This window comes from Passer domesticus, chromosome 8, assembly GCF_036417665.1.
Source record: "Passer domesticus isolate bPasDom1 chromosome 8, bPasDom1.hap1, whole genome shotgun sequence".
Classification (NCBI taxonomy): Eukaryota; Metazoa; Chordata; class Aves; order Passeriformes; family Passeridae; genus Passer; species Passer domesticus.
The window spans coordinates 46,005,144-46,032,711 of record NC_087481.1 but is presented as its reverse complement, the minus strand read 5'-3'; the positions used below and the strand labels follow the sequence as shown (position 1 = coordinate 46,032,711).

Sequence of the window (27,568 nt, the reverse complement as noted above, 5' to 3'; positions counted from 1 at the left end):
TACCCCACAGGCACAGCCCCATGTCCCAGCTCCTGTGCCCACCCCAGCACAGGGCATCCCTGCAGCACAACTGGCACACAGCAGCTGGATGCTGCCATGGAGCCATGACTGTTTAGCAGAACCAGGTCAGGCCTGGCTCCTGGAGCATCCCAGGACAGCTGGCATGCCAGACCATATTTCTCTGCACATTCCTGTACCAGAGCAGCTCCTGGGCCACCAAAGGGCTGTACTGGTGCAAGCAGCCTGGGACAGCTTTTTCCCATGTTTACATCTAGTAGAAAGGAAGAACTTGTTAATAAGGAGAAAATACAAAGCATTGTGTTGCATGGGGCCAGCAGCAGGAGGCCAGGAAATGGGGACTTATTGTCTGTCAGAAAGCAACCTTCAGGAGGATCTTGAGAATGCTAATTCACATTCTTGGGCCTCTGTGCATCCCCCTGCTCATTGCAGCCACAGGAGTTACTTCATGCTGTGCCTCTCACACAAATGGGGGAACAAGGCTGGGGCTCTACTATAGTTTTTGGACCCCAACTTCAAGCCATGGCCCAGCTGCCACTGCTGTCAGTGTCCTTGGAGTAGGGATGAAGATTTGCTTCAGAGGAAAAGGAGGATAAGGGAGATTAAGGAGCAGAGAGATAAGGCCAGTGCCTGGAGACACATCACCTCTCTAGCAGCAGCCCTGCAAGCCCTAGAGGAAGGAGCTTTCCTCATACTGGGTGTCCAGTACGGGAGATGTAACCCTCAAAACAGAGGCTCCCTCCATGCAAAGAACAACTAGAGGCAGTGAAAGCAGGGCAAACTGCCTGTGCCAGACCTGGGGCTCAAGACTCACTCATAACATGTGCAGAAGAGGAAAAAAGGAGCTGGAAATGCACCAGGAAGATGAATACCAGGACAAAAAACTAGTTTGCATGCCGAGCATGCAGCCAGGCGAGTCATGACTGATGCTGCTGGCTCCACAGGACAAAGATGAGCCTTGGTGATAGAATCACAGAATCATAAAATCATTAAGATTGGAAAACACTTCCAAGATCTTTGACTTCAACCTTTGACTGAACACCACTTGTCAACTAAACCATTAGCACTAATGGCCAGGTCCAGTCATTTCTTGAACACTTCCAGGGATGGTGACTCCACAACCTCCCTGGGCAGCCCATTCTAATGCTTCACCTTCCTTTCAGTGAAGAAATTCTTCCGGATGCCCAACATAAACCCTCCATAGCACGGCTTGAGGCTTGTTCTCATCTTGTCGCTTGTTGTCTGGGAGAAGAGGCCCATCCCTACCTTGCTACACCCTCCTTTCAGGCAGTTGTAGAGAGTGGTAAGATCTCCCCTGAGCCTCCTTTTCTCCAGACTAAACACCCCCCGCTCCCTCAGCCACTCCTCACAGGACTTGTGCTCCAGACCCTTCTCCAGCTCTGCTGCCCTTCTCTGGACTCGCTCCAGCACCTCAGTATTTTTCTGGTAGTAAGGGGTCCAAAACTGAACATGGGGTTTGAGGTACTGTGCTGAGTACAGGGAAATAATCACAGTCCTGGTCCTGCTGGCCACAGTACTGCTATACAAGCCAGGATGCCACTGGCTTCTTGGCCACCTGGGCAACTGCTAGCTCATCATCCCCAGGTCCTTTCTGCTGGGCAGCTTTCCAGCCACTCTGCCCCCCAGCCTGTAGCACTGTGTGGGGTTGTTGTGATCCAAGTGCAGGATCCAGCACTCCACTTTGTTGAGCCTCATACAAATGGCCTTGGCCCATTGATTCAGTCTGTCCAGATCTCTCTATAGAGCTTTCCTAGTATTAAACAAGACTGGTCTCAAAACTGAGCCCTGGGGAGCCTCACTAGTGACCTGGCCAGTAGAGCCACTTTGTGCCCTGTACCTGCCAGGGGAGACAGCATCTCATCAGGGAAAATGCTGCCACACTGTGTCCCAATGCCACAGGACAGCAGATGCATTTGGGTGGTGCAGGAGCAAGATGGAAAGACCACCTCTGAGGGCTGGGGCTGCAGGCACGACCAGGCCCTCCGGACAGCGAGAAACTCAAGAAATTTCTTTTCTGTCTGCTGGGAAGGGAGGGAGAAGAGATCCCCACCCAGGCCTGGGTGCAAACACCGGCCAACAGCCCACCCCAGGCAGCTTTTGGTGGGAGGACAGCACAGGCCACCTTTGCCTGGGAGTAAGGAGAGCCAGGAGGAGTCACAGGGCTCAGCTCTGTGTTTGTGAAGGACAAGGTGATCTTTGCCACCAGGGATGCAGGGGAGGAGCTCTTTTCCCCACCTCTTTCAATTTTAGGAGGAAAATGCACATCTTTAGGGCTGCTTATAAATTAGTGCCAAAATTCATCCTGCTGCTAAGCTATCTCCAGCACAGGGCTCTGGCTGCAGGCCCTGGCACAAACCTGCCCTGCCCAGCAGCAAACATCCTTTGAGCAACCAGCTCAGGAGCACCAGCACTGGGAGACTGCAGGGAAAGTGGAGGGGTTTGTGACATCCAGAAGGTTTCAGACACCCAGACCCAAGTGCCTTGAGCAACTGTTTCCAGCCACTTGGGAGCTCAGACTGACACCAACACCTGGAGCACAACTGGTCCCCATGATCAGCGTTGCCTTGTGTTTCATCCCCACCGTGCCAGAAAATAAAATCTGGGGCCTGTAACTGTATTGAGTGGGATTCACCAGATTTCACAGTTTTTCAGAGCCTAAAAGATCATGTAATAAGTCCTGCCCTTTCTGCCTTCAGCACACTCTGTGCTTGTGGTTTGTCAAATGCTTCAATCAATTTATATGGACATTATGGGGCCCTACAATCCTTTTCTCCCTCATGTCTGTTTTCATACATCTGCCCCTTCCCAACCACAGACACAGATAAAAAATTCATCTAGAAAAAAAAGAGCAGTTGTCTTTGGTGGGATCATCTCCCCCAGCTGGCTCTCAGAAGCGCTCTGCCAGCTCCGGTGGTGGCAGTCTGGGCAGCAAAGGGAGATCACTCAGTGCTGAAACTCAGCTGAATCACAAAGTCCTCACACAAGTCCTATTGCTCTGACATATCATTTCTCAGTTGCTCCTCCCACAACCCCCATAAAAAATTCAACAGGCTTTGGCAGCACCCCCAGTCCTGCCTGTCCCAGTCTCGTCTAGCTCTGTTGAATTCCAAGATCTTCCCAATGTGACAAAATCTCATGGTCTCAGCCAGTTGTCCCCAGACTGTGGCTGGGGGAATGGCTTGCCTTACAAAGGAGCCATCCTGCAAAGACCCATCCTATTGCTTGGCAGCAAACCTTCCCCCATCTGCAAGCCCTGCAAAATTGAGAAACCCTCACTCCCCCTTCCAAATAAACATCTTGGATTCAAGATCCAGCTGGCCTGTGTGATCTCAGAGCCTTCTCCCTCCCTGCAGGGGTGAAACACAGCCAGCCTCTTCCACCCTTGCTCCCACTGCAGGCTGAGCAGCCTCTCCCCTGCCCAAAGACCTCCACTCTGCACTCACCAGGCTGAGTCCTGCCATGGGAAGCTCTGAACAACAGCCTCTTTGCCTTCCCACCCCCGTGATTTCTAGTTTCTGCTCTGGAGGGAGCCTGGTGTGAGGAAGGAAGCATAAACAGGTTTTATGGGGAGCTCAGATACCTCTGAGGGGCAGAGCAGCAGCAGCAATACCCACGTGTACCCATGTCCTGGCCATGAGACTTCTGGCAATGACCTGCAGCCATGTGCCCCATCAGTGTCTCATTTGGTGAGCCAAAGACAAGGGGTCCAGCTGCACAAGGCACCTCTCCAGACTCAGGCAGCACTAGAAAGAAAACCCTCCTTTGATTTAAACACCATGATTTTATTTTTTTCCTCCCAACTGATCTAGTTAAACTTCCAACCGCTCAAGGCTATTTTAATTTGTACTGGTAAGTTAAATCAACACAAACAAGGACAGAACAGGTTTATATGCACGTCTATTACTGGCCTGCACCAACTAAAGTGCAGCTACATTTCTCCAGGCAGCTTTTTTTTTTCTCTAATAAAGATAAGGGGAACGTTTTTGTGCACCTCCAACTGACAAATGGAGCCTGAAAGTGAATTGGGAGTCAAAGCCTTGAGGAAAGTCAAGGTGACTTATGCACCAATAGGCTGGATTCAAAGAGCTTTGCAAAAATGCAGATCAACTAACAAGATTTATAAAACTCGTTAGGGGCTTAGAGGTCGCTTAATTCTCAAAGGTGCCAAGGAAAGTGCCTGACTCGCAGAAGGATGGATGGGGCTTACAGAGGTGGCTATCTCAACCTTTCAGTTGCTTCAAGAAAAGCGGACTCAATTTCTCTTGGAAATGAGGTTTTGACATGCCAAGATGTTTACTGTGAGCCTTGGCTCCTCCATCATTTACTTTAAAGAAAAAGAAACCAAGTCCTGTTGCTGCAGACAACTGTTAGAAACATCTACTGAAAGCCACAGCAGAATCTGCTGCTTCAGCTCACCAGCGCCAGACACCACCCAGAGGAGTATGAGACCAGATTCAGCACACAAGCTGGAAAAAACAGAAGCAGGGAGAAGACTTCGCACTTCTACAGCTCCCCAGTGCCTGGCATTTTGCAGGCTGCAAGCAGCCTGTCAGCACCTGTGGGCAGCCAAGGAAAGGTGCAGCGAGGCCATCCACCCCAGTGACCATGACCACAGTCTGCTGAACACCAAGGACCCTCCCCATTGCCTCCCTGTTGGTTTTTTCTCTTACCAATTTTTTTTTTTTGGTGGGGTGGTTGTTGAGAATCTGAAAGCCCGGATTATAATCTTTATGAATCCCATAGTTAGATCGCGCTGAACAGCAGCCCAGCAATACCAGATGTTCAAACAAAGCTGCCAACCGACAGCTGTCTGCAGCTTGCAGCGTGTTTTTACTTTAAAATGCAAAATGATACCAATCTATATTAAAAGAGAGACGTTCAGAGCCTTGCGATAGCAGCTGAAGCCGCGGATATTGCTCTTTCACGCAGGGTGTGGCAGCAGAAGGAAATATCTCAAAAACTACTGCTTAAGCCACCCTCCCAGCCCCCCCAAATCCTGGCCCCTTTCCTAATGGGAAAGAGACTCACGTTACTGCCTGAGTGCCGTGAATGTACCAGTGCATGTCCAAACAAGCCAGCAAAAAGAAAAATGCAGCATGAACAAACAGTGTCTAACGAAGGATGCCAGAACGAATCTGGGCGCTGCCCACACCTGGCTCTCAGCAGCATGGGGAGGACAAAGTGACACATGGGGGGATGGAGGGAACCAGTCCTGGGGTGGAGGGTGCAGCCCATCCTGCACCAGTGACCAAAGTGGGACAGGAAATGTCCCTCCTGGCAGCATAGCATTGCCAGTGGAAGCGTGGGATGGAGGGGCATCTTCCACTGCTCTGGCCCGTATGCCCAGCATTTCACCTCAGCTTGTCTGTCCCACATCCCTCTAAAACACACAGGGATGCTCTGGTCCCACTGGAGAAAGTGCCTGAGTCTCCTTGATGAGAAGCAGGTTTTTTTCTCGCATTGCTTTGTACCTTTACTTCTTAGACTGGCTGGGACCAGGCACAAAGCCCTACACCCTGTAACCTCTTCTGCACACCAGCAGCTGGACAAGGCAAGAACCGGAGCTCAGCCCCACTCTTCACTATTTCTCCCTCTGGAAATGCAAGCCACCCACAATGACCACATTTTGGGGAGGGCAAGTCCCAAATGCACTAGGCACGGCACAGTACTCCTGGCTTGCAGGAATTGTGCAAAAAGAGCTCTGACTTACTCGAACGTGACGTCCCAAATTCCCCACCAGCCGCGATCACAGGAAATCTTTGGGACCTGTCCCAGGGCTGCCTCATTGTGCTCTGAGCAGCAACAGCATGAATGAATCATGCTCCTCAACGTGACACCCAGCTCCCAGCAACGTATTCAGGACCAAAATATTTACGTTGCAAATGAGTAAGAATAGGACCAGATCCCCTCCCCAGCCTGGTGATATAAAAAGGACAACCTGGTCTTGCATTGAGCAAGTGGGTGGCAGAAGGATAGGAAAACAGGAGGCAGAGACCAGTCCCATGTCTTGCAGCCTGGATGTGCCCAGCAATGCTGAATCAGAGCCCTTCCCAGTTACAGCAAAACCCCAAAGTGGCAAGCACTGAGACTACAAACCCTGTGGTACCACGCTCCCTCTGGGTGACACGTGAGGGAGCATGCTGGGACCTGTAGTTTCCAGCCAGCCAGCAGCAAAATGCCATCCCCCAGTAAACACATCTCAAATTAAAGTGATGCAAGGCCCCCAAACTCCTGGCAAGGTGCCAGCAGTGGCTTCCTGTTGGCAGGCACTTGGCCAATTCCCATGTGTTGCACTAGCCCCTCTTCAAGGAGAAGCCAAGAGCCCACACCCCACAAATCCCCTCGCCGCTGACCTGCAACCTGCCCTTTCAGAAGCAACGTTTCTGCATGGACTGCGGATGCTCCCAGAGCTCTGGAGCAGCCCTGGCCCTGCCTTGCTGTTCAGCCCCTCCACCTTTGCCCCGTGGCACTACAATGCCAACCCCAGAGCAAGACCCTGCATCCAGTGCTGGTCACACTTCAGCTACATAAAGCCCAACAATGCATCCCTCGAGGGGTCCCATAAAGATGCCACTGAAGCAATCAGAGTCTTAGGCAGCAAAAAGCAACACACTGGCGTGGTGTGTACAGACAGAGCAGCACAAGCAGGCAAAGCTCAGTGAATCACCCTAACAGTGAGGCTGGGGACAGCCACCTCCCCACAGGATCCCAGATGGGCACACAGCCACCCCGGGGGTGCTGCCACCCTGTGCTGCAGCAGGAGCAGACCATGCATCACATCCTGGGGAACGTGGCACCCCTCTCCCTGCCCGCTCACCCTCCCCGCTGTGGAGGAAATTGTGCGCCCGGCTGATGTCAGGAGGCATCACTTCACACAAAGGCCAGGCTTCCTGGCGGGGAAGGGGTGGGGGAGTGGGGAGGAAGGGGAAGAGGAGCCCGGGGCAAAGACAAACGGCATCTACAGCTCCTTGTGTGTGCAAAAGGGGCAGCAGCAGGAGACAACATGGCCCCTTCTACTTCAATTGCACCCAGAAAAGAGAGGCAACATCGTATTTCCTAGTGCCCTTCACAGGAGCCACAGCACGGCCCTGCCCTGCACCCTGTGCACCCCTTTAAGAATGTACTGAAAAGAAGGGACTCAAGTTTATTTTAATTTGCTCCTGCAAATAAATCACTTCCATTTTCTCCATGCCAGGCTGTGGCTGTTGCCAACCAAGGGAACACAGCTCCCTGCTTAGCACCCAACCAGGAGAAAAAACACTTCTATGACGAGATCTAACATCAGCACCCCCAAAATCAGCATGAGCGTGTACCCCACCTGTCTCCGGCTCATGGGTGGCTAAATACTCATGGTACCCATTAATTGATAAATACAGATAAAAATAACATATTGAGGACCAAGGCAAGAGTAATCAGCAGCCTTCCTTTCCCAAACTCCTCTCCCCAGTATGCTCCCCAAAGCCAAGCATCTTTCAAAACATGGCCTATCACAGTACCCACAGCACCAATATGACCTCCTGCTTCAGCATCTCCTCTCCTCCTCTACCTCTTGCAGTCCCAGCTCACTCCCAGGCACTGAAAGAGGCTGGTGGCCAGCACGAGGACATTGCTTTTGTCTCCAACTCAGCCACTCTCTCAAGGACAGGAGCACTCTGGGCCAGCTGCACAGGGACCAGCGAAGAGGGCTCGGCTGTAGGGGACCTGCAGGATGTGGTCGATGTTGATTGAAAAGGGAAATTACCAATATTGCAGAGGGCAGCCAGGGAAGGTGGATTTTGGACGTGGACACCACCAGGGAATAACTGTAAAGGAGCAAACCCTGCTGCTCTCCTTCAACGTGCTGACTTGTGCTCCTCGGAGAAGGCCTGTCATTGGTTTTTAATCTCACCCGATTACGGACCAGTCTTTGACATTATTGATCTCAGGCCCCTGAAGTATCATTTATCTTCCGGGTTTGACTTGGCCATCAGAGCTCGACAGCTCAGACCCCAGTCAGCTCCATCCTCCCAGGGAGCCAGGGGAACTGCTCTGCACAACTCCAATCCTGCTGATTCACGTGAGCCATATTTGACGCTCACTTTCCGTCCTCACATAAGGTGTCTTTCACTCTCTGCCTACCTGGCACTTCATTTTCTTACTCAAAAATCCAGCTCCTCAGGTCTCCGGCAGACCAGCACTGCTTCCTCAAGCTTGGCAGTCCAAGGTGCCCCTAGTGTGCCCTGCTTCCCCCTTTTAGTTTCACTATCCTCTTTCAAAGAGGATGTGGTGGAGACACAAATGCTATGGGATGTGCTGAGAACTGCACAGGACTGGGGGAGCAGCGCCAGCAGTCAGTGTACAACCAGAGAAGCCATTTCTAGCTGTGACCCACTGCCATTTCCTAGAGCAGAAAGGACCAACAACAGTAGCTCTTCATTCCCTGCTGAGACTGTACCCACAGAAAAAGCAGGCGGCTGTCATGGCTTTGTGGTGGCTTCCCCTTACCTGCCAGCCAGCGCAGCTGCCACAGGGCCAGCTCGTGACTTTTGCTTGACCTTCAAAACGTCAATGCCTGCTCCCTCCACCAGACCCAGAAGAGATGGGCTGATGGGCTCCCTTTCCCCTGGATACCTCCATCCCCCACCAAACTGACAGACGCTCCCAGCCTCCACTGTTTGGGAAGCACAAGGTTTTCCTCAAATGCCTTTGTCAACTGGATGCAAGGTCTATACAAAGGCTGTCTTTTCAGATGCCTCTTGTTTCTTTCTCCTAAGAAGCCAGGGAAGGAGGAATATTTCCTGAGGAAGGTTCCAGTGGGCAGTTTTAATGCAGAGAGAGAGGAAAGTTTCGTTTTTGTTCTTCATCTTGTTATCATTTATCATATTGCTGAAAAGCATTTTGGTAAATGGAGATTAATACCATGTGCATTCATAGATTGTAGCAGGAATCAGCCTTGGGGAGGACCAGGGAAGGAAGTGCCTGGATGGGGGCAGCTAGCAGGGTCCATGTCCTGCAAGGTACCACCACCAGCAAAGCAAGCTCCAGTCTCCAGGACTGCTTCCCCACAGTGCCATGGGCTTCCTGACTCCTAGCAGGTCTCCCCATCTCTGCTTACCTCTAAATTCGGGTAATACCCTGTCTTCCCCATCCAGACTTTAGATTGCTGCAGAGATTAAAATCATCTTTATCTACCCCGTTCTAAGTAGAAAGCTACAAATTCCTTAGCAGGAGGACAGGCCTTGGTTTTACCTGCTGGACTTACATGCTTGGCAGGCGCATTTGGAAAGGGGTGGTCTTCACACCAGGCACTATTTCCAGTTCCCTGCCCAGATGCCCTGTTGTGCAGGATGCCAGCAGCCAGAGGCAGGAAAACAGCCCCCAGATGTGCTCTCATTCCCTTGATGGGGGCAGGCTCCATCCCCACCCCCTACAACCAAACTACCTCTGACCAAAACAGAGCTCACAGGCCTCAGCCACCCAGCCACAACAGTGCAGCTGTGGCAGGAGAGCCGCAGTAATTCCCTCCTGGATCTGGCCACCCCCATCACTAAGGGGCTAGCACAATACCAGAGGGAAGGGGGAGCGCAGCACCCGCCCCCGCACTGTCCCCAAAGGGTCTGTGAGGGGGACAGAGACCTCGCAGCACATTTATTCCGCTCCATCCATTTGAGAGGCACGCTTCAAGGGGCTTTCTGCCGTCAGAGGCGGGTGCACCAGGACAGGAAAAGAACAAAGGGAGGCACCGGCACCCCCAGCCCTTTGTCTGAGCGCAGAGGAGTTCACCTGCAGGGAAAACCTGCTCCCACCGCAGAGGCGGCAGCTCCACACGGATTCAGATGGGGAGAGGGATGCGGCCCCCCCTTGCAGCAAGAGGATAATGAGCAGGAGGAGGCAATCACATTACCCTCTCTCCCCCTGCCACACGCACGAGCCCATTACAGTGCACGCCAACCCCCCCGACTTACCAACAACCCAACAACCGCAACCAGCAATAAAAACCATTGCCACAGAAATATCAACCCACCCCCCAGTGTGATCGATCTGTGTCTGCGTGTGGCCCAGCACCAGAGCCTGCAGCTCGGCTCCACCGACCACGATTGACTGGGAGGGAAGGGGGTGGCAGACTAGTTTCCAGGGGATGGGGTTTTAAAGCCACACAATAACTGGCTCAAATGAGGGTTTAGATTAAGCTGTCGTATGGCAAGGGAAAACACTGCCTCCATTAGGACATGCAGGATTTTCCTTTCCTTTCTCCAAAGCTACAGCTCTAGGATGAAGCTTCCAGGTCACCCAGGAAGGGAGAGGAGAACTGGGTGATACTGAGCAAATGGGGGATCCTGAACAGGGAGAGATGGGTGGAGGGAAGAAAAGGCAGATCAGCCCTCCCGAAGCCCCAGATCACATAGTCGGCTGCTCTGACAATGTTTACTCATATTTCAGAGAGACACAGCCATCCGGAACATCACTCCCTGCCAACTGCCTCATCTGGAGCCATCCACAGCTCGGCTCTTCCCAGCCCACTCCAGAGACAGCCCCCCCATCAAAGCATCCACACAGCAAGAAACTGAAAAAGGAAAAGTAGGGGGAAGAGAAGAAACAGAGAAATTAAATTAATTCATGTTTTGGGTTTTTTTTAACAGTTCTGGTACATCATCTCAGTAAACGGATGACTTGGAGTGTGCTTGGAGTGCAACAGCACCGCTGCAGAGCGTAGAGCACTGTGCTGAGCTGGGAACTTCTGCTCATGTTACCATCACAAGAGAATCACAAGACAGAAGAGGGACAACCATGATCCCCTGGTGAGAACAGGCTGAAGCTGTCCTTATCAGAAAGGAGCCAGAACTGAGAACCTCTTCCCTGAGTTCATCTGGGGGACATATGTAAAAACTTTTGCGTGCATCCAGTCTCTCATGCCTGTGAATAACCATCCCTCCCTCCATACTGGGGACCAGACATCTCCTCCTCCCATTCCAAGTATGCTGGATGTAGCTCTCCCAGGAAAAGGAGGGGTAGCTGCCTCTGTCCTTCCATGGAGGAAAGGGAAGGGCAGGACATCCCTGGTCCTGCAAATTTCACATCTCCCCTCCAGTCCCCCAGCACCTGCCTCACCCTCTCTTCCAGCAAACAGAGGTTCATTGCACAAAATTGGCTATCACTGCAAGCAAGCTCAGCAGCTCTGAGTCCTCAGTGCCATCCCCCTTACTTCAACCCAACCAGCATTTCCTCAGCCTACAGGCTGCTGATAAATGCAAGAAGTTGACAAAGTCACCAGAACCTAGCCCAGATCCATAGCATTTTATTTTTTTAAAAGCAAAAAAGCCAGGCCAGAGCAGATTCTGCCCCGAAGCCTGTGTGGCAAAGCAAAATCCTGCTCCAAGTGTTTATTTATAAATCCGTACATACATGTACATTTGAATTCTGACAGAATTAATTCTGGCATCCAGCTAATTCAAAGCATTCCTCCCCCATCACACTACTGTTGCAGGCCAGCCCTGCACAGAAGCTGATTATAAAATGCTGCACTAGCCAGGCATTTCTGCAAAGGCTTGTGCTATTGAGCATTCAGTCTTTCCTTGCTTGGCTATTTCATTGTTTCGGTGTCGATCCCTCCTCTCTTGCCCTGTGTTTCCTGGTTACTTTTGTCCCTGCTCTGGAAGCACTGCTGCTCTCAGCCCTATTTCAGTGTCAGATTGAAAAAAAAAACCCAAAACAATTACATGAAATTAAAAGAGAAGAAAAGAAGAAATTATCACCATGTACCAAGATTTCCAGTAAACAGATAGGTAACGAGCAAAAAATAGGCCAATATGCTGCAAGGCAAGCTGCAGACAGCTCTGGGGATAGAAAGCCCGCTGCCTGCCTCCCAAGTACAGCTAAGAAATCCCTGTGTGGTCACACGCTGTCCTCTGGAGCAGAGAGGAGAGAGGTCAGGGCAGCCAGCACTGTAAGAGCCTCTTTATTCTTGGGCAGTTGCACGAATCTGATCGCTTGTGCCCTTTGTGAGACATGGAAATCTGCCTTCTCCTCCCACCCCCTTCGCCAGCCCCTCTTCTGCTCCTCCCGCTCAGATGGGGACAGAGGCAACTCCTTGGCTCCAGAGGCAAAGACCAAAGCAGCAGAGAAGCTGTGGATGCCCCTCTGGCAGGACCAGTCCCAGATAAGCATGTGGGAGACCTTGAGAACAGCGCTTTGTTGGAGCAAGAGGAGGGGAGAAGAAGGGAAGGACAGTCCTGGGGCTTGTGCATTCCTTGAAGGGCTCACCCAGACTCCCTCGTGCGAGGCACGAGGCTGAGGGGTGGTGAGAAGTCCAGGGTGTCCCACTACAGTTCATGCCTCTCCTACTTTTCCCTCTCCATCATGCTCATGGGCTTGAGGAGAACGGCACGCTGATCACCTCCATGCCAGGAGACACATGATGCTCACATAAGTATCACACGGTAGATTTAGATTAAGCAAGGGTCTGGGCTAAGTTCATCATGCCATCATCACCAGACAAAGCTGGGCTTAGACCTCCTAGTTCAGAGAGCAGACCACGACACCCCCGTCTCAGGGGCTCATTCGAAGTCACTGCTGAGGGAGGGCTTCAAGGTGGAAAGCTCTAGGTAGGCCAGGGCACTCTGGTGAGCAGGGCTGTAAGTCTAGGCTACATATTGTTGCTATTCCTTGCAAAGCAGCTCAAGATCCTCAGGTGAACCTTTCCTTATCTCTCCTCTTTCCACCTCACACTCCCGTCTGCACTGCATTGTCCCCTATGGGAAGAGAGCAGTCTCCACAGCAGCCCCTGTCCTACTCCTTTACCAAGGCTGTCCCCTCCACACAAGTCTCCTCCCTCCCACCCAACCCACCAGGCTGCCTCCCACATCCTCCATCTCTGCTGTCACTTCTCAGATTGACTCTACACAAAAGACTTGCAGCTGCAGGTCTGGAACAACCAACCACTGGCAACCTGACGGGCTAAGGGCACAGAAAATGTTCAAGCTTAGCAGGAAAGCAGCGGGGAAAAGCCCTTAATCCAAACCCTGCGGAGGCAGGAGACTGCTCCAGTTCAGCCAAAGATCTGGCACTGCCAGGATACCCACTGCTGCTTGGCCAGCAGACCCAGAGGGGTTTGCAGCAGAGTAGCTGAGCCCCCCCAGACCTCTCTAGGGCAGCTCAGGCTGCTACAGCTTGAACTGAAATCTGCTGCCCCTGCCAACACTGAGCAGCAAAGCCTGACAGATCGATGTGGTGAGTGGCACGGAGCTCGGAAGCCAGGCTAGGTGGGTGCTGGGATTTCTGCCCAAGGCCCAAGAAGTCAGTGCTCATCACGGCAGCATGACCAACTGACAGCATCCTAGGGCACAATGATCTGCCACGTTTAGGAGCACACTACCATATTCCTGAGGCCCCTGGGCAGGAATTAGGGCATAAGCAAAGCCAGGGAAGGAAAGACCTGGGTTAGGCTGACCTAACCCTTGGGCTGGGCTGGCAGTTCAGCTCTGGGGTGCTGGTGGAAGTTCAGATGGCAGGCACAGGGACAAGCTGCACAACTGCTGCTTTGCAGGACCTGCTGTGAAAGTTGTCTGGGGACTGGGTATGCTCAAAGAGTGCCACAGCAAACGCCTGCCAGGCACCAGCCACACCACCTACAGCCACGAGAGCTAAATTAGCACTCAAGCACTTGGGCACTTGTACTCACAATGCCTGCAGTGAGCTGCATGCCGTGCTCCTCATAAACAAGTCATCTGGAAAATAAGTAAGCCTGTAAAAATCCAGTCCATCACAAGTTACCAAACCTGTTTCAGAGTAAAACAACCTAGCTCATGCCAGAAGGCTGGCAGTGAAGCTGATACCAAGCTTCCCCACGAGTGGGACTGCCTTGGTCCCAGCAAAACATCCCTGGCACCGATGGCAGCATGGGGATGCCACATGGGACTTCGTGGTGGCCAAAGCTGGCAAAGAATCAGAATTTCTGGTACAGACTTCAGATCCATCTCTTCCTGTGCTCCTACCAAGCACTCACCTTTTCTCGTTCTTGTAATTTAGAAAGCACATGAGTTGACCTTATGTGGGGTGCTGCCAAAAAAGAAAGCCCAAATCCACTGAGTTGCAGATGGAGTCAGCAGCCTGGTCCCTGTCTCCCTGGATTTGCTAAACATGCACTACTCCGTGCTGGATGCTGTTCCTACACACCTGCAGGAGGATTCCCAATGTTTTCCTCCAGGTCTCAGCACCACAATGCATTTTCTCCCATTTAATGTTCAAAGACACCAGAGATCTTCAGAATGTGAAAGGATTTCTAGGAAGCTTGGACAGGGAGAAATCGATCTCCTTCCCCCAAAACAAAACAGAAGCAGAGCCTCTCTACCCAAGCCCTTTTCCACTGGTGGCACCTCTAGCTGAGGACAGGCATTTGGGAAACCTCTGAGCGAGCTCAGATGTACCTGGCCTCAATCAACCGTGTCCCACACAAAGACAAGGCAACCATGGTAATACCCACAAATGAGTCTCTTTCCCTGACTGCTGACTTCTTACCCATACTCCAATCCCAGCAATGTATTTTCCCCCTTTTTGGATGGAGAAAAAAAAAAAAAGCAACACCTCAACCTCGCGCTGGAGCAACTTTCTTTTTCAGCCTTAGAAGCAGGTTCCCCCGTGCACGCAGGAGGCACGTGGCTGGGGCAGCAAAGATGGAAGAAAAACTGTTTCATTTTGAGACCTTGACACAAACAAATTGAGAAAAAGCAAAAAAAAAGGGAAAAAAGAAAAAAAAGAAAAAAGAAAAAAAAGAAAAGAGGGTGCCTTGTTGGCTTTTCTTCCCCCCCCTCCTCTTTAAGCGCTACAAAAACAGGAAACAAAGGAGAAAACATCTCACGGGGGAAGGGGAGGTAAGCGCTTTATACGCCCACAAAAGAAAGATTAACCACATATTTTATTTACTGTTTGTATTACAGTTGCACCGTGGAGTTCAACTAATTCCGAGCCAGGGCTCTGCGGGTTTGTGCAGCACCTAACGCTGAGCGGGGTCCTTCCTCCAAACCCACCAGGCGCGTGTTCTGCTTCAGGCAAACCCTGCACAGACACCCCCCTTCCTCTGGCCGACACCCACCTCCAGCCCCCTTCACCCAGCCAGAGTGACTTCGCTTCTGTCCCAACTGCCAGCCCAGCTGACAAAGTGCTGGTGCTGTCCCCAAGGAGTTTTGAGCCCCTTTTCCCCTTCAAACCGGTCTCTAACCAGGGGTAAGCTGCCCTTCGAGGCAGATTGGCCACACAGCCAGAGGAATAAATGCTAAAAAAGCAGAGTTTATGGGGAGTGTTTGCAGGTTCCAGTCCCTCCTCTGGACCGTGTGGGACATCCCCTCCACAGCGAGTTGGTGTTGCAACCCCCACACTTGCGAGTCCCCCGCACCAAGGTCAGGGCTCCGATCCTCCCAACTTTGACTCATTTCTCAATTAACGGCTTTCTGAACACAAGCCACACATGGAACAAACCTCTCACAATGGGGCCTCCCCCGGACCTCCCAAGCCCAGCGTTACTCATTGGCCCCCCAGTCCCAGTCCATCTTTTCTCGGGATGCTCCAAGTGTGGCTCACCGCCGCTGCAGGGTGAGCAAGCAGCCAGGAATCCCGGGCCCGGCTCCCGCAGGCGGGAAGCCGTCACCAGCTGAGCTCATGCACCCTAATTCGGGAGCCAACGAGGCGAGGCCACCTTCCTTGCTGGCTGGCAACCGGCAGCTTTCAGCCGGAGACCTAGCTATGGCCATGGAGCAAGGGCTGGCAACCTGCTGGGTGCTTTTCCCAGGGGCTCATCCCTACTCCAGCCACTTCATGGAAGAACTGATTCAACTACAGGGAGGATCCTTTGGGCACACCGTCCCCCAGCTTGGTGCTGTCCTTCATTGACCCAGACTCTGTGCACCCAACGGAGCCACGCGCCCAGCGGGAAGAGACAAGCTTATCATCACAGAGAAAGGAAATTAAGATAACGTGGCGATGGAGGTACCGAGGGATTTGGCCAAGGTCACAAAATAATTCCATGGCTCTACGATACAACTGTCTAATGCTTTTGGTGTCTGGTCACATATCCTAAAATTTCAAGCCAGGGCCAAAATCCAGCCTAGGCAGTGGCAGATTTCTGCCAGGTCATAAGCAGTGTGCATCCGCAAGAAGCGGCGAACATCCAGCCATAACAACGGCAGCAACAACAAAAAAAACAGGCAGCAAGAGCGGGAATAAATGAGATCAAAGTGTCCTGGAAAAGGACCTGGAAAAATAGTTTCGGTCCCTGGCTAAGGCTCCTGGGAGATGCACATGAGAACCCCATCCCAGCCCCGCACAGCCCTCCCGAGGTGGCTCCCCACCCTGGCAGAGGGAAACCAAAATGACTCCCTATAAATAGAAGCAGAAAAGCGCTTCTCCAAAAGACTGACTGGGTCTTTCCCCTTCCAGCGTGTGTGGCGGAGCTGCTGGCACCTCCGCGGAGGTCGCTGGTTTTCCCCCAAAAAACCTGGAGAGGAAAATAACCTTCTTGTGAGCTCAGGCTGGCTCCTCTCTACACAGAGCTGCACCCCCCCGCCCCACTCCCAGGCCTGGCCATCCAATTGGAAAGTAATTATACTGCAATTTTTATTTATGACTTCTTCGGGTTTTTTTATTGCTAAATGGTGACTCATTTTGGCAACATTAAAATACACAGGAAATCATCCCCATTTTACAGTAATCACCATTCAATTCATTGTTAAATATTTATTCGGCAGACAAGCGCCGAGCCTCTTTCGAAGGGTCGGAGGGGGAGCGGAGGGGCAACCCTGAAAAGGGGGAAGGTGGTAGAAGGGTCATGGCAGGGCTGGCCGCAGGGCTGGTAAATGCCCGCCAGAAGCAGAGGGTGGGGAGCCAGGGGTGAAAGCTCCTGCCAGATGGCCTGGCCAAGAGCAAAACACAGACCCGCTTTCCCTCGAATCCAGGACAACAGCCCAAACTGCTCTAGGGAGAGAGGCAGCCCTGTGCCCCCTAATAAAAAAACACATTATTTGGCCAAACCCCAAGACTGAATCCCCACCAGTGAGACGTCATGGGTCTCTGACACGTCACGGGTCTCTGACACGAAGCTCTTCCATTGCCAGGGGGAAGAGGATGGCGGCCACCGGCCCCAGTGGGAGGCAGTGGGAAGAGCAGGCAGTTTGACATTCACAGGCCTTACAATGGACAGGGTCTGCTCCTGCAGCTGCTTTGTCCTCCCTGGAACCCCAATTTTAGGGTGACTCGACCTCAGCTGCAGGCAGCTCTTCTGCCTTCCCCCAAACAGCTGCATAGCCCAGCACAAACCTGGCAGACGGCCCCTCCAAACACTCCTAGCCCAAGACTGCAACCCTTCCCTGCAGAGCGCACACCCAAGGGGCCGTAGGTCCCACAGCTCAACATCTACAAAGGCCCCCCAGCACAGACACCTTCCCTGGGGAGCCCCCCGGCACCCACGGGCTCCGTCACTGCTTGGCTGGGAGGCCACCCAACATGTCTGCCACGGGGGACCCCGGGCGGGAGGAGGAGCGCTGCCAGGATGGGTTTTGCGTAGGTCCTACACAAACACAGGGGAACAGACACGGCAGCGAAGAGGGCGGCTGGGTGGTCCCCAGGCCGGGCAAACCCGAGCGATCAGGATGGCTGGACTCACCCGGATCTCATTGCGGCGGATCTCCACGTCGCACACCGAGTGTCCCTGGTGGGCCCCGCTGTAGTAGCAGCAGAACTGGCAGACGGCCACCTGCTCGGCCTCGCAGTGGTACAGGCGGTAGGCGTTGTGCTGGGGGCAGCTCCAGGCCCGCACGTCCTCCGCCTCCACCAGGAGATGCCCCCGGGCCGTGGAGGGCTGCTGCAGGTGGGTCTGGACGTGGGACTGGCAGCACGGAGCCTCGCACCTCAAACAGATCTTCTGGGCCGGCAGCGGCGGGCCCCGGCGGCAGAAGACGCAGTGCAGGACCGAGGGGGGCTTCTCCAGGTTGAGGGAGTTGAACTTCTCCACGATGTTGGTGAGCTTCAGGTTCTTCTCCAGGTTGGGCTTCTGGTTGTAGGCCTGGTTGCACTCCGGGCACCGCACCAAGCCCGACTCCTTGGCCCACGCCTCCCCGATGCAGCCCCGGCAGAAGTTGTGCTTGCAGGGCAGCTGGACCGGCTCCACAAAGACATGCAGGCAAATGGGGCAGATGAGCTCCTCTTCGAAGCAGTTCTTCCAATTCTCGGCCATCTCTGCCGGCAGCGCTGTCGACGCTTCCCCCGAGCCGCTTCGGTCGCTCAGTGCGGTCTAGGGGCGGACGCCGGGGTCTGTCCTCCCTGAAAGGGGAAGGCTGAGGGTGAACGGACAGGCTCCCCCCTCCCCGCAGCACACGCCATAAATAATAAACCGCAGCAGATTTTAAAATCGGGGATAAAATAAGCCACAGAGCAGCACTCTAGGAATATCCGGCAAGAAAACGCAACGTCCCCATCGCTTCGTTAAACAACAACACAAATGGTCAAAAAAACCCCAACATGGTTCTGTCGGACTTACAGCCCAAAGTCCCCCCACTAAAAGCCATTTGCTCATTCTTACCCCAGAAGGTGAACTGAAACTTACCAAAGGTTGAAAAAAATCCATACAAAATCCAGCAGCAGAGTCCAAGTTCCATATAAAGCTCCTAAATTTAGCGCTCCGGATCAGATTTTTCTTTTCTTAGGTTTGCAACTGACATTCAATATTTTAAAGGGACTTTTGTCCCCCACCAAACCTGGCCAACAGCTGAGGGCAGCGACTCGCTCGAGCTTTTTTTTTCCCTTCCCTGTATTTCTCCTCCCTCTCCCCCTGATGGGAGTTGGGAATCAGAGTCTTTTAAAGGAAACAGATCAAAGGGTTAAGATCCAAAACGGGAAAAGGAGGAAGATTAAAAAAATAATAATAATAGCGACGATGACGATGGCGGAAAAACGAATTCTCTCTCTGCGGCCCCCGAGATTTGCTTCTAAATCGGAGGAGCAGCAGGGAAAAAAAGGAAGAGGGGGAAAAAAAAGACAAGACAGGGGAAAAAAAAAAAAAAAAAAAAAAAAAGAGAGAAGAAAAAAAAGCTCTCTCGCCTGCTTCGAGATTACGAGGTCTTGAATGGGAGAGCTCGGTCATTCAGAGCAAACGCCAGCCCAGCACAGCCCGCCCAGCTCCTCCAACGCTCCCGGAGAGGGATGGCAGAGGGGACGGGCTTTGCCACGGGGGGTTCTGAGCCCCGCGGACCCCAAATCAACCTGCCCTCACTTCCCACCAGGGCTGGGGGGAAAAATGCGCCCGCAGGGTCCGTCCTAGCCCGCTCTCATGGCCGGCCCGGGGGTCGCAAGCCCCCGACGGTAACAATGCTTCGGCCGGCGCCCGAGCCGGCGGCGGAGCGCTGCCTTCCCCGGGCGGCCCCGCCGGGAAGGGGCGAGGCGGCGGCGGGCAGCCGGGAGGAGCCGGCCGGAGCGAGCGGTTCCGGGAGAGCCGAGTCAGCTCTCAGCCATCTTGAGCTGCCCGGCTGAGAACGGAGACCAGGAGCGCGTTAAAAATAAAATAAAATAAAAATTAAATTAATTAAAAAAAAAAAAGAAAAAAAGGGTATTTAAAAAAAAAAGAAATTATAAATAGTCACCAGAACAACCCCGCTCCCGGGAGCCACTTCCTCCGCCTGCCCAGCGAGGCTCTGCGGAGGGGCTGCGGGGCCAGGCGAGCCCGAGCCGAGCCGAGCCGAGCCGAGCCGTCCCGTCCCGGCGGGGCCGCTCAGCACAGCCCCCCGCGCCCGCCCCCGCCGCCTCCTCCAGCCATCTTGGGGTCGCCCTGGGCGCCGGAGCCCCACGCCCCGGCTTCCTCCCGCCGCCCCCGGGGAGGCGGCCGCGGCCGGGGAGGAGGGGGAACGCGGAGCTAGGCGGGCGGGGGCGCGGAGCCCCGCAGCGGCAAGGGGAAGGGGGGCGGCGCCTCGGGCTCAGCCCCGGCGCGGGGGGCCGGGGCGGCGGCGGGGGGCGGGCGGGGCGGCCATGGGGGCGGCGGCCGCGGGGATCGATCAACCGGGCAAAGGGGTGCGGACGGGCGCGCCCCGCCCCGCTCGGGAGCCGGCCGGGGTGGCGGGAGGGCGGAGCGGAGGCGCCGGTGCCGGTGGGTCTCGCCGGGCGCCGCCGCCGCCGCCTCGGAGCTGCCGCTGTGCTGCGGCGGGAGCGGCCCCGCCCCGCCCGCGGGCCCGCCCCGCGCGTCACCGCACACCGCCCCCGGCCCGCCCCGCCGGCCCCGCCGTAAAGGGGACACGGCCCGCCCTGGGGCCCGCCACCCGCCCGTTCCGCTGCCCCCGGGGAGGCCGGGCTGGGGATGTCCCGTGTGGCCGTAGGGCCACCGGCATCCCGGCGCGGCCAGCGCTGCTCAGGGTGCCGCTCCATAAGGGCTGCTTGCCCTGGAACCAGTGCACATCTGGGTCACAGCTGGTGCTGGGCACCGTCCTCATCGCTGTGTGCAACTTCCTGGTGAGGGGAACAGGAGGTGGGCAGGCACGGGTCTCTCCTCTCTGGCAGCCAGGGACAGGGCCCGAGGAAATGGCCTGAAGTTGTGTCAGGGGAGGTCGAGGTTGGATATTAGAAAAAGGTTCTGGGTGGGCACTGAAACAGGCTCCCCAAAGAAGTGGTCATACCACCAAGCCGGCCTGAGTTCAAGAAGCATTTGGAAAACACACTCAGGCACAGTGAGGATGTTTAATTCTTGCAGATGAATTGCGCGGGCAATCAGTTGGATTTGATGATTCTTGTGAGTCCCTTACAACTCGGAATATTCTGGGATAAGTGCCCTCAAGAGCCTCCTGTGTCCTCTTGGCTGGCTTCTAGATGGGCTGTTACTTTGCACAGGACCATTTAGGTGTGTTTCCTCCCTGTGCAGGGCCACAGCCGTTTGTCCCCTGGGGTTGTTCCCAAACCAGAAGCCCCAGCACCTTCTGCCAGAGCTCGGCGCACAGAGGTGTCTCTGTTAACAGCTCTCCCACCAAATGTTTCCGCAGCTGTTTCGTGGGACACTGTATATCTGACCCCTGCCATTTGTGCCAAGCTGCTGGGAATAAAGCACATTGCTGGTGGAAATCCATTTCACACTGGTGAGAGTGTCAATGGCTCAAAACAAAGTGCTTACATCAAAAAATGCTCAGGGTCCACAGTCAGGTTTGTGGTGCAGTGACAAGAGGGCAAAGGCTCAGTCAGCAGCTCCAGGATCTGGCCCAAACCTGACCCTTGGGTGTTGCTCTCTGGTGGCAGTTTGCCTTTGGGAGGGATTTAGCAGGAATTCCCCATCTGCAGCCTCAAACGTCTGAAGGCAGCACTCAGCAGTGTCTGCTATAGCACCCTGTATCCCAGTGCCTGGACCAGCCAGGGCAGCCAGCTAGAGGGATGAACGTTCCCCACCACTCCCAGTGTGGGGATTATCCAGGTCTTCCCACACTGTTTTACAGGAACCCCCTGTGCGTAGGCAGCTCCTGCCTGGAGACAGCGATAAGGAGACAGCGATGGCTTCTGCTGCACGACTGGGGCTCACCCCGTGCCCCCTCGGCTGCCCCCCTCCATCCTGCACTCCTTGGCCCAAGCGCCGATTCCTGAGAAGGGAGCGGTTTGCCGTGTAATTCCTGTGCCAGGCCTCAGAGCCCATGGCTGCACCTCTGCTCCGGGGTTTTACAAGCCACGCGGCAGCCGGGACTGGTGGGAGCTGGGCAGGGCAGCGTGAGATGTGTCAGAGCCGCAGCCGACTGGCGAGGCCGTGTGGAGGCAAACCTCTCCTCGAAAAGTCAGCGCAAAACTATTCATGACTCTCACTTCTTTATAAACACACGCAGCACCAGACAGCCTCCAGTGACAGCCACCATCCCCACCCCAGCCAGCGCAGGGCTCTTCTGCAGGCACTTCTCAGGCCCCCTGTGCTGTGCTGGGGAGGCTGGTTGGTGTTTCCAGTGCTTCAAAGAAGAAGGTGGATGGGATGGGGCTTAGCCAAGCTGAAAGATGCACCCTATTCCTGGCTGGGAATCCCTCTGGCTGTGACTGGCACTGGCACTCTGTCATCATGCCCACATCTGGATGATGCCACCTCCCTGCCCATGCCAGAGAAACTCCCTTGGCAAGGGAAGCCCCAAAGCCAGGCTGGGCATGGCAGCCACAGCCAGCAGGAGCTGCCTGGAGGAAGGCTGTAGACAGGGCCCCCTCTGCCTACACAGCTCCCAAACCCTTTCCTGGCAGTGCTGGGTGGCTGATCAACACCAGCAGGAGCAAGCTGCAGAAAGCCTGCCCATGCTCATTCTCCCCTCCACCAGGACCTTGGTGTGGGTCCCAGGCCACGCCAAGGGGCCACAGAGGTGGTTTGTAGCTGAGTCTTGGTGTTCATCCCTCGACCTCCCCCAAGCCTCAGTTTTCCCAGCCACTGCCAGGCCATCATTCCCCTTTGCCAGAGGTCTCCCTTCAGCAGCCCTTAGTCCTGCTCTGGAAAGAGAGCACTTCCTGCTCCCTGTCTCCCCAGTAAAGTATTGGCATCTCTGCTGAGCCTCAGTGAGCACTGGCTGGACTGCAGGCACCCCCTGCAGAGCCACAATGCTCTTGTCAGACACCACTTGTCACTGGTGTCTGACATTGAGGTGGCATTGCCTGGTACAGATGATGTCCCTGGGAGCAGGGATGAACTTGGCTGCTCTGCAGAGATGAGGTACCAAACTCATTTTGGTGTTTAGGGCTTGGGACCCTGCTGAGCTGATGGTAGAGGGAGGGTGTTTGCAGAGATTTACAGAGCAGTTGGCTGCTAATGTGACACCATCCCTGTCTGCCACCACCCTCTCTTGGGAACACTCCTCAAGGCTCTGGCACCCAGCCCTGCACCTTCCCCAGAAGCCCGGAGCCCTCTGGAAGTGATACAAAGTGCTGTGTTTCTTGGGTCATTCATAACCCAATTAACCCATCAGAGACAAAACATCACTCCCCTTCTGTCCCCTTCCATGTCAGGCTGGTGAGGTGGCTCAGTGTGATGGGGAAAGCTCCCTCCGCCCTCCTCCATGTGATTAACACACTGAAGGTTTTCACTGAAGTTTAAGTCTTAAGCTGGGTTTAAGGATGTAAGGAACTTGCAGGGCAGCAACAGTCTGGTTTCCAGCACTAAACCTGTCTGCTTATGGCCATCCCCTGCTCCTGTTTGGGGTGGAGGAGAAGGAAAACAGCCCCATGGAAGAGGCACAACACAGAGGTCCCCATGGTCACCTGCTGACCCAGCCTAGGACACACCAACATGCACCACTTGTGCCAGCCATCCCGTGGAGTCACACCTGTCCCTCACACACTGTCACCTGCCTGCTGTGTATCCTCCCAGCCCGATACCTTTTGGGAGAAGATGCACATGGGGGTATGCAGTGTGTCTGCAGGGGACACCTCCTGTCTCTGACATTAATAAAAGGGAACCAGAAGCAGGGTGTGCAGCCTGGTCCCCACAGCACACAAAGCAGGTTCCCAGCCCCCCAGGCGCTGGGATCCAGCAACACCCACATGTGACACTGGAAGCTGGGAACAGGTCTGGGATGGTGTGCTGGGTGCAGGGACGGTGATGCCCTTGTTGGCCCCGTGGGAGAGCCTTACCCTTGTGCAATGGGTGTGCAACTGGGGCTCCTCTTGGGGCAAAAATGCCGGGCTTTCTCCCTTCCTCCCTGAGCCTAAAGCATGGGCCAAAGTGGGTGCTGAGGGCTGGCCATGACTGCGTGTCAGGGTGCTGGAGGGGAGCTCTGCTTTGGTTCAAGCAAATCCGGGGTGTCACAGCCCAATCTGAGGTGGACTGGCCAAACCCAGGGGTGCACAGGCAGGCAGCCGTGGAGCAGGGATGCTGCTCCAGGGCTCACCACCTCGGCTGAGCTGGGGGTGCTGGTGGGTGCTGGGGAGTGCGGCAGCGGCAGCTGCGGGGCTGGAGCAGGGGGAGCGGATGAGGGCCCGTGCAGTTCCCTGCTTGGTGGGGTTTCTTTCTATGCAAATGCCTGGGAGCAGCTGCCCTGCCGGCGTGACTCATTTCCTGCTCTTGTGTCACATTCTGGTCAGGCCAGTTTGGCAAAGGCTTTCTTCTCTCCCTCCCTGGCTTCTCCTCCTTCTCTCCCCAACGCCGAGGGCTGGGATGTTCATTTGCTCAGTCCCTGGCAGGATGAGGCAGGATTTTCAGGAAACTGCGTCAAAGCCACAAAACCTCCATATATATTAAAAAAAACCCCAAAACAACCAAACAAAAAATCCAGCACAATTTTCTCTTATTCTTTTTTTCTGAGCACGATGGAGACTGGCGGCCAGACAGGCTCCTCCGCTCTTCCCCCTCCTGGGGCGGCTCCTTCCCCTGAGACCCAGGGGACAGGACCTGGCAGAAAAGCTGTAATAGTTTGCTGGGTGGACAAGGGGAAAAAATGCAGCTTGGTCTCATTTCACCTTCTGCTGCCAGTTGTAGAGGTGCTGCCAGAGCTGGGCTGCCAGTGCCTTTAACAGGGCATGGCTGGCTGCCCCCATCCAGGGCAGCCACCATCCCTGGAATTTGCCAGACATTTCTTTTTCCTCAGCGCAGCTCTGGGGCAGTCTCACCACTGCACTCTGAAAAAGGTCCTGGATGGGGTTAAAAGTAACCCCCTTAAAAGGGGTCTGGAAAGGATGGTAGCAATCGATGACAGACTCCAGTGTGGTGAGTCTCCCATCACAGGCTGGGGAAAGGGAAGGCAATTCTGGCAGTGAATCCCTCTGCTCCTACAGTGTACCCAGGCTGCCACTTCCCAAAGCCCAGGCTGTGCCACAGGTAGAAAAGTCACTTTTTGTGACATTGTCCAGCTGTGTTGCAGTGGTGAGGTCAGGATTTACAGCCTCCCAAGTGGCCATGTAAACCCCCCAGCCCCGGGGCTCTTTCTTTGCTGTGTCACCATCCCCTGGGTGCAGGGACACACACACACCCCCTCACTGCCCCCAAGGCCAGGGCAGAAAGCAGGAGCCCTTTGCCTCGAGCCCGTGGCTTCCAGTGGCCCTGTCCTCCCTCTGCACCATCCCTTTCCCTGGTGCATCCACCCCTGGCACAGCATCCCACACCATAGTGAGGCATTTCCTGAGGGAAAGATGGAGATCCTCAGTGCTGCCAGCCCAGCAACAAGCTTGGGACATGAAGATGCCAGCCCCAAATCTGATCATGGAGACAGGATGTGAGCAGGATACAATCCCACCACCTCCATTCCCATCTGCAGTTCGATTCAGCCACTCTCCCACCAGAAGGCCCCTGTGTGGTCCCTACCCAGAACAAGATGTAATCTTTGCAATCTTCACATCAGTTTCTCAGCCTTCCTGTCCATTTTCTGCATATTCTCTGCAATTCAAGTTGTCTCCAGACAAATGACCCAGTGGTAAAAGCCCCCTGCCAGGGAGCTCTTGGGCTTTCCTGTCAAGGGCAGAGCATCCAAGGCTGCCATGCCCTGTGCAACCCCAAACCTAAATCCCCAAAGCCGAGTGGTGCCACAGGGCTCCAGTTTGATGCAGCTGGGGGAAACTGAGGCAGGTGAGGGCATGGGATTGCTCCAGAGCTGTGGCCCATGCACTCAGTGCTGCTGGGGTTTAAACTTCCTCTCAGAAAGCCTAAAGGTCTGTTTGCCCACAGTGAAGGGAAAAGCAGGAGGCCACTGGTATAAATTAGGTCAGGAAGCATGGCTAATAAACTGTCACTCCTGGTTGTGTAATGGGAGCAATTATTGGTTTAGGTTTTGTTAAGACACCAGGAAGGAAAACACGACCTGTCTGGGGGTAGGAGTGTGATGGCAAACAAAAAAGGAGGGTCCTGTTGACAGAAGGATGAGCTGCTTTTGTGTTGGAGGCATTTCTGTCTCATCCTGGTGTGTTGGCAGCCTGGGGCTTGAACAGACTCCTGCATGGGGAATGCAGGGAGGGGGTTCCCAGCCCTCCCTGTGCTCTCTCCTTCCCCTGGGCACCCCAGGGCTGCAGAGTCTCTAGGCAGGTGATTTAAACCCCTCTGAAGTCTCCCTGTCCATGATCCGCTCTGCTCAGCGCTTGGTGCCCGCTGTCCCCCCACAGATCCTCCTTTGGGGTGCAGTGGGGACCTGTGGGCAGCAGAGCCCATGCTGGGCTCTGCCAGGAGAGCCTGGGAGAGGTGCCTGAGCTCCTCCTGCATCTGATGGCCTCCTCTCCCTGCGGAGCTGCCAGGCTTCCCTTGCTGCCCACCACCTTTGCTGCCCCTGCACTGCTGGCAGCAAACACCTCTGTCCGTCCTTCCTGCTGCCAGTCTGTGAAGGGAGAGACTGCTGCTGGAGGTCACCCAGAGCCTGGCCAGCCTCAGAACTCTCCATGAACGAAACCCCAGGGCTCTGACAAACCTGTGCTGGGGACACCAGCTGCCCTCCACGGGTGTCAGGAGAGTGGGAGGCTCCTGGAGTGAATCCAGCAAATGCACACCACTAAGGAGGGGCTGTGGCACCTGGCAGCCAGGGTTAGCCTTTAACCACCCAAAACATGTCAGAAAGGGAGAGGAAATTCTTGAGGCATCTATTAACATAAAAGGAGTCATACTTTACGTTCGGTCCCACTTATGGCTTATAAATGATTACTGCACCTTTTAATAAATGGTTAATCAAGTGTTAGAGTCCAAACAAGTTGATGGGTTGCTTATTACCACAGTTTATAACCTTTTATGAATGCCTTCTGTCGATGTACTTATAAACATCCATACCACGTACTTCTCATGTCTTGACACGTCGGTCACATCTGTTTGAAGTTTATTAACTCTTGAGCTGCTCGCTAAGGGCAGGCTGGGGGTGTCCTGCTGTCCTTCTGTGTCAATCCCTGTGGCTCAGAGGGCACACCTGCACCAGCTGAGGGGCGGTGCGGGCATCCCCCTTCGTCCAAAAGAGGCTCCAGGCAAGCAGGATGCAGCTGCGTCAGAAATAAGTTGGCAGTGGGGTGTTGCTCTCAGGGGTGCATTTTTTTTGGCCACCAGGACAAGCAGCCAAGGGAAGTCAGTGGGAGATTCTTCCTCTCTTGAAGTCACCGAGCCGAGACAGGACGTCGTCCTGGGCCGCCCGCTTGAATCAAAACCACAAGTTATTGGGCTCAGTGCAAGGGGAACTGGGGCAAATTCTCTGGTCTGCAAACACAGGAGGTAAAACGCGATGATTTAATGGGCTTTTTTGGACTAGAAACCCACGGAAACATCCTTGGCCATGGCTGTTCCTGTGCAGCCGAAGCCCCCCTCCCACCATGTTGCAAATAATGAAATGAAACTTTCAACAAGCTGAATAATCAGAAAACAATTTTCCAATAAAATCATTCCCCGAAATCTCCTTTTAAGGCAAGGACTGGGATTCCCACTGCCGAGCGTGTTCCCAGCGCCTCGCAGTATTGTTCAGCTGGCTGTGCTGGGGCTGGGCAGGCTGCCACACCGCCCTGTGCCCCCGGGGATGCTCCCTGCCACACGGCCCCGCCGCCCCTCCACTCCTGAGCCCCTTTGCCTTCATGTTTCCCCTTCTGCTGCAAGCTTCTGATAATTTTCCTGTTCAAAAAGCAGGTGGGA

At 54.4% G+C, this 27,568-nt stretch overlaps 1 protein-coding gene across 1 annotated transcript in view; it reads right to left on the bottom strand.

Moving 5' to 3' along the window:
- The window catches only part of TRIM8 (tripartite motif containing 8), a 30,326-nt gene extending 10,173 nt beyond the window's left edge, over positions 1-20,153 (bottom strand). The window contains exons 1-2 of the mRNA XM_064431160.1: positions 18,608-20,153; positions 17,669-18,324 (exon numbers count right to left, since the gene is read on the bottom strand). Of these exons, the coding sequence (XP_064287230.1) occupies positions 17,669-18,238 (570 nt within the window). The 5' untranslated portion in view covers positions 18,239-18,324; positions 18,608-20,153. The remainder of the gene's footprint in view (positions 1-17,668; positions 18,325-18,607) is intronic.
- Positions 20,154-27,568: the final 7,415 nt, after the last annotated feature.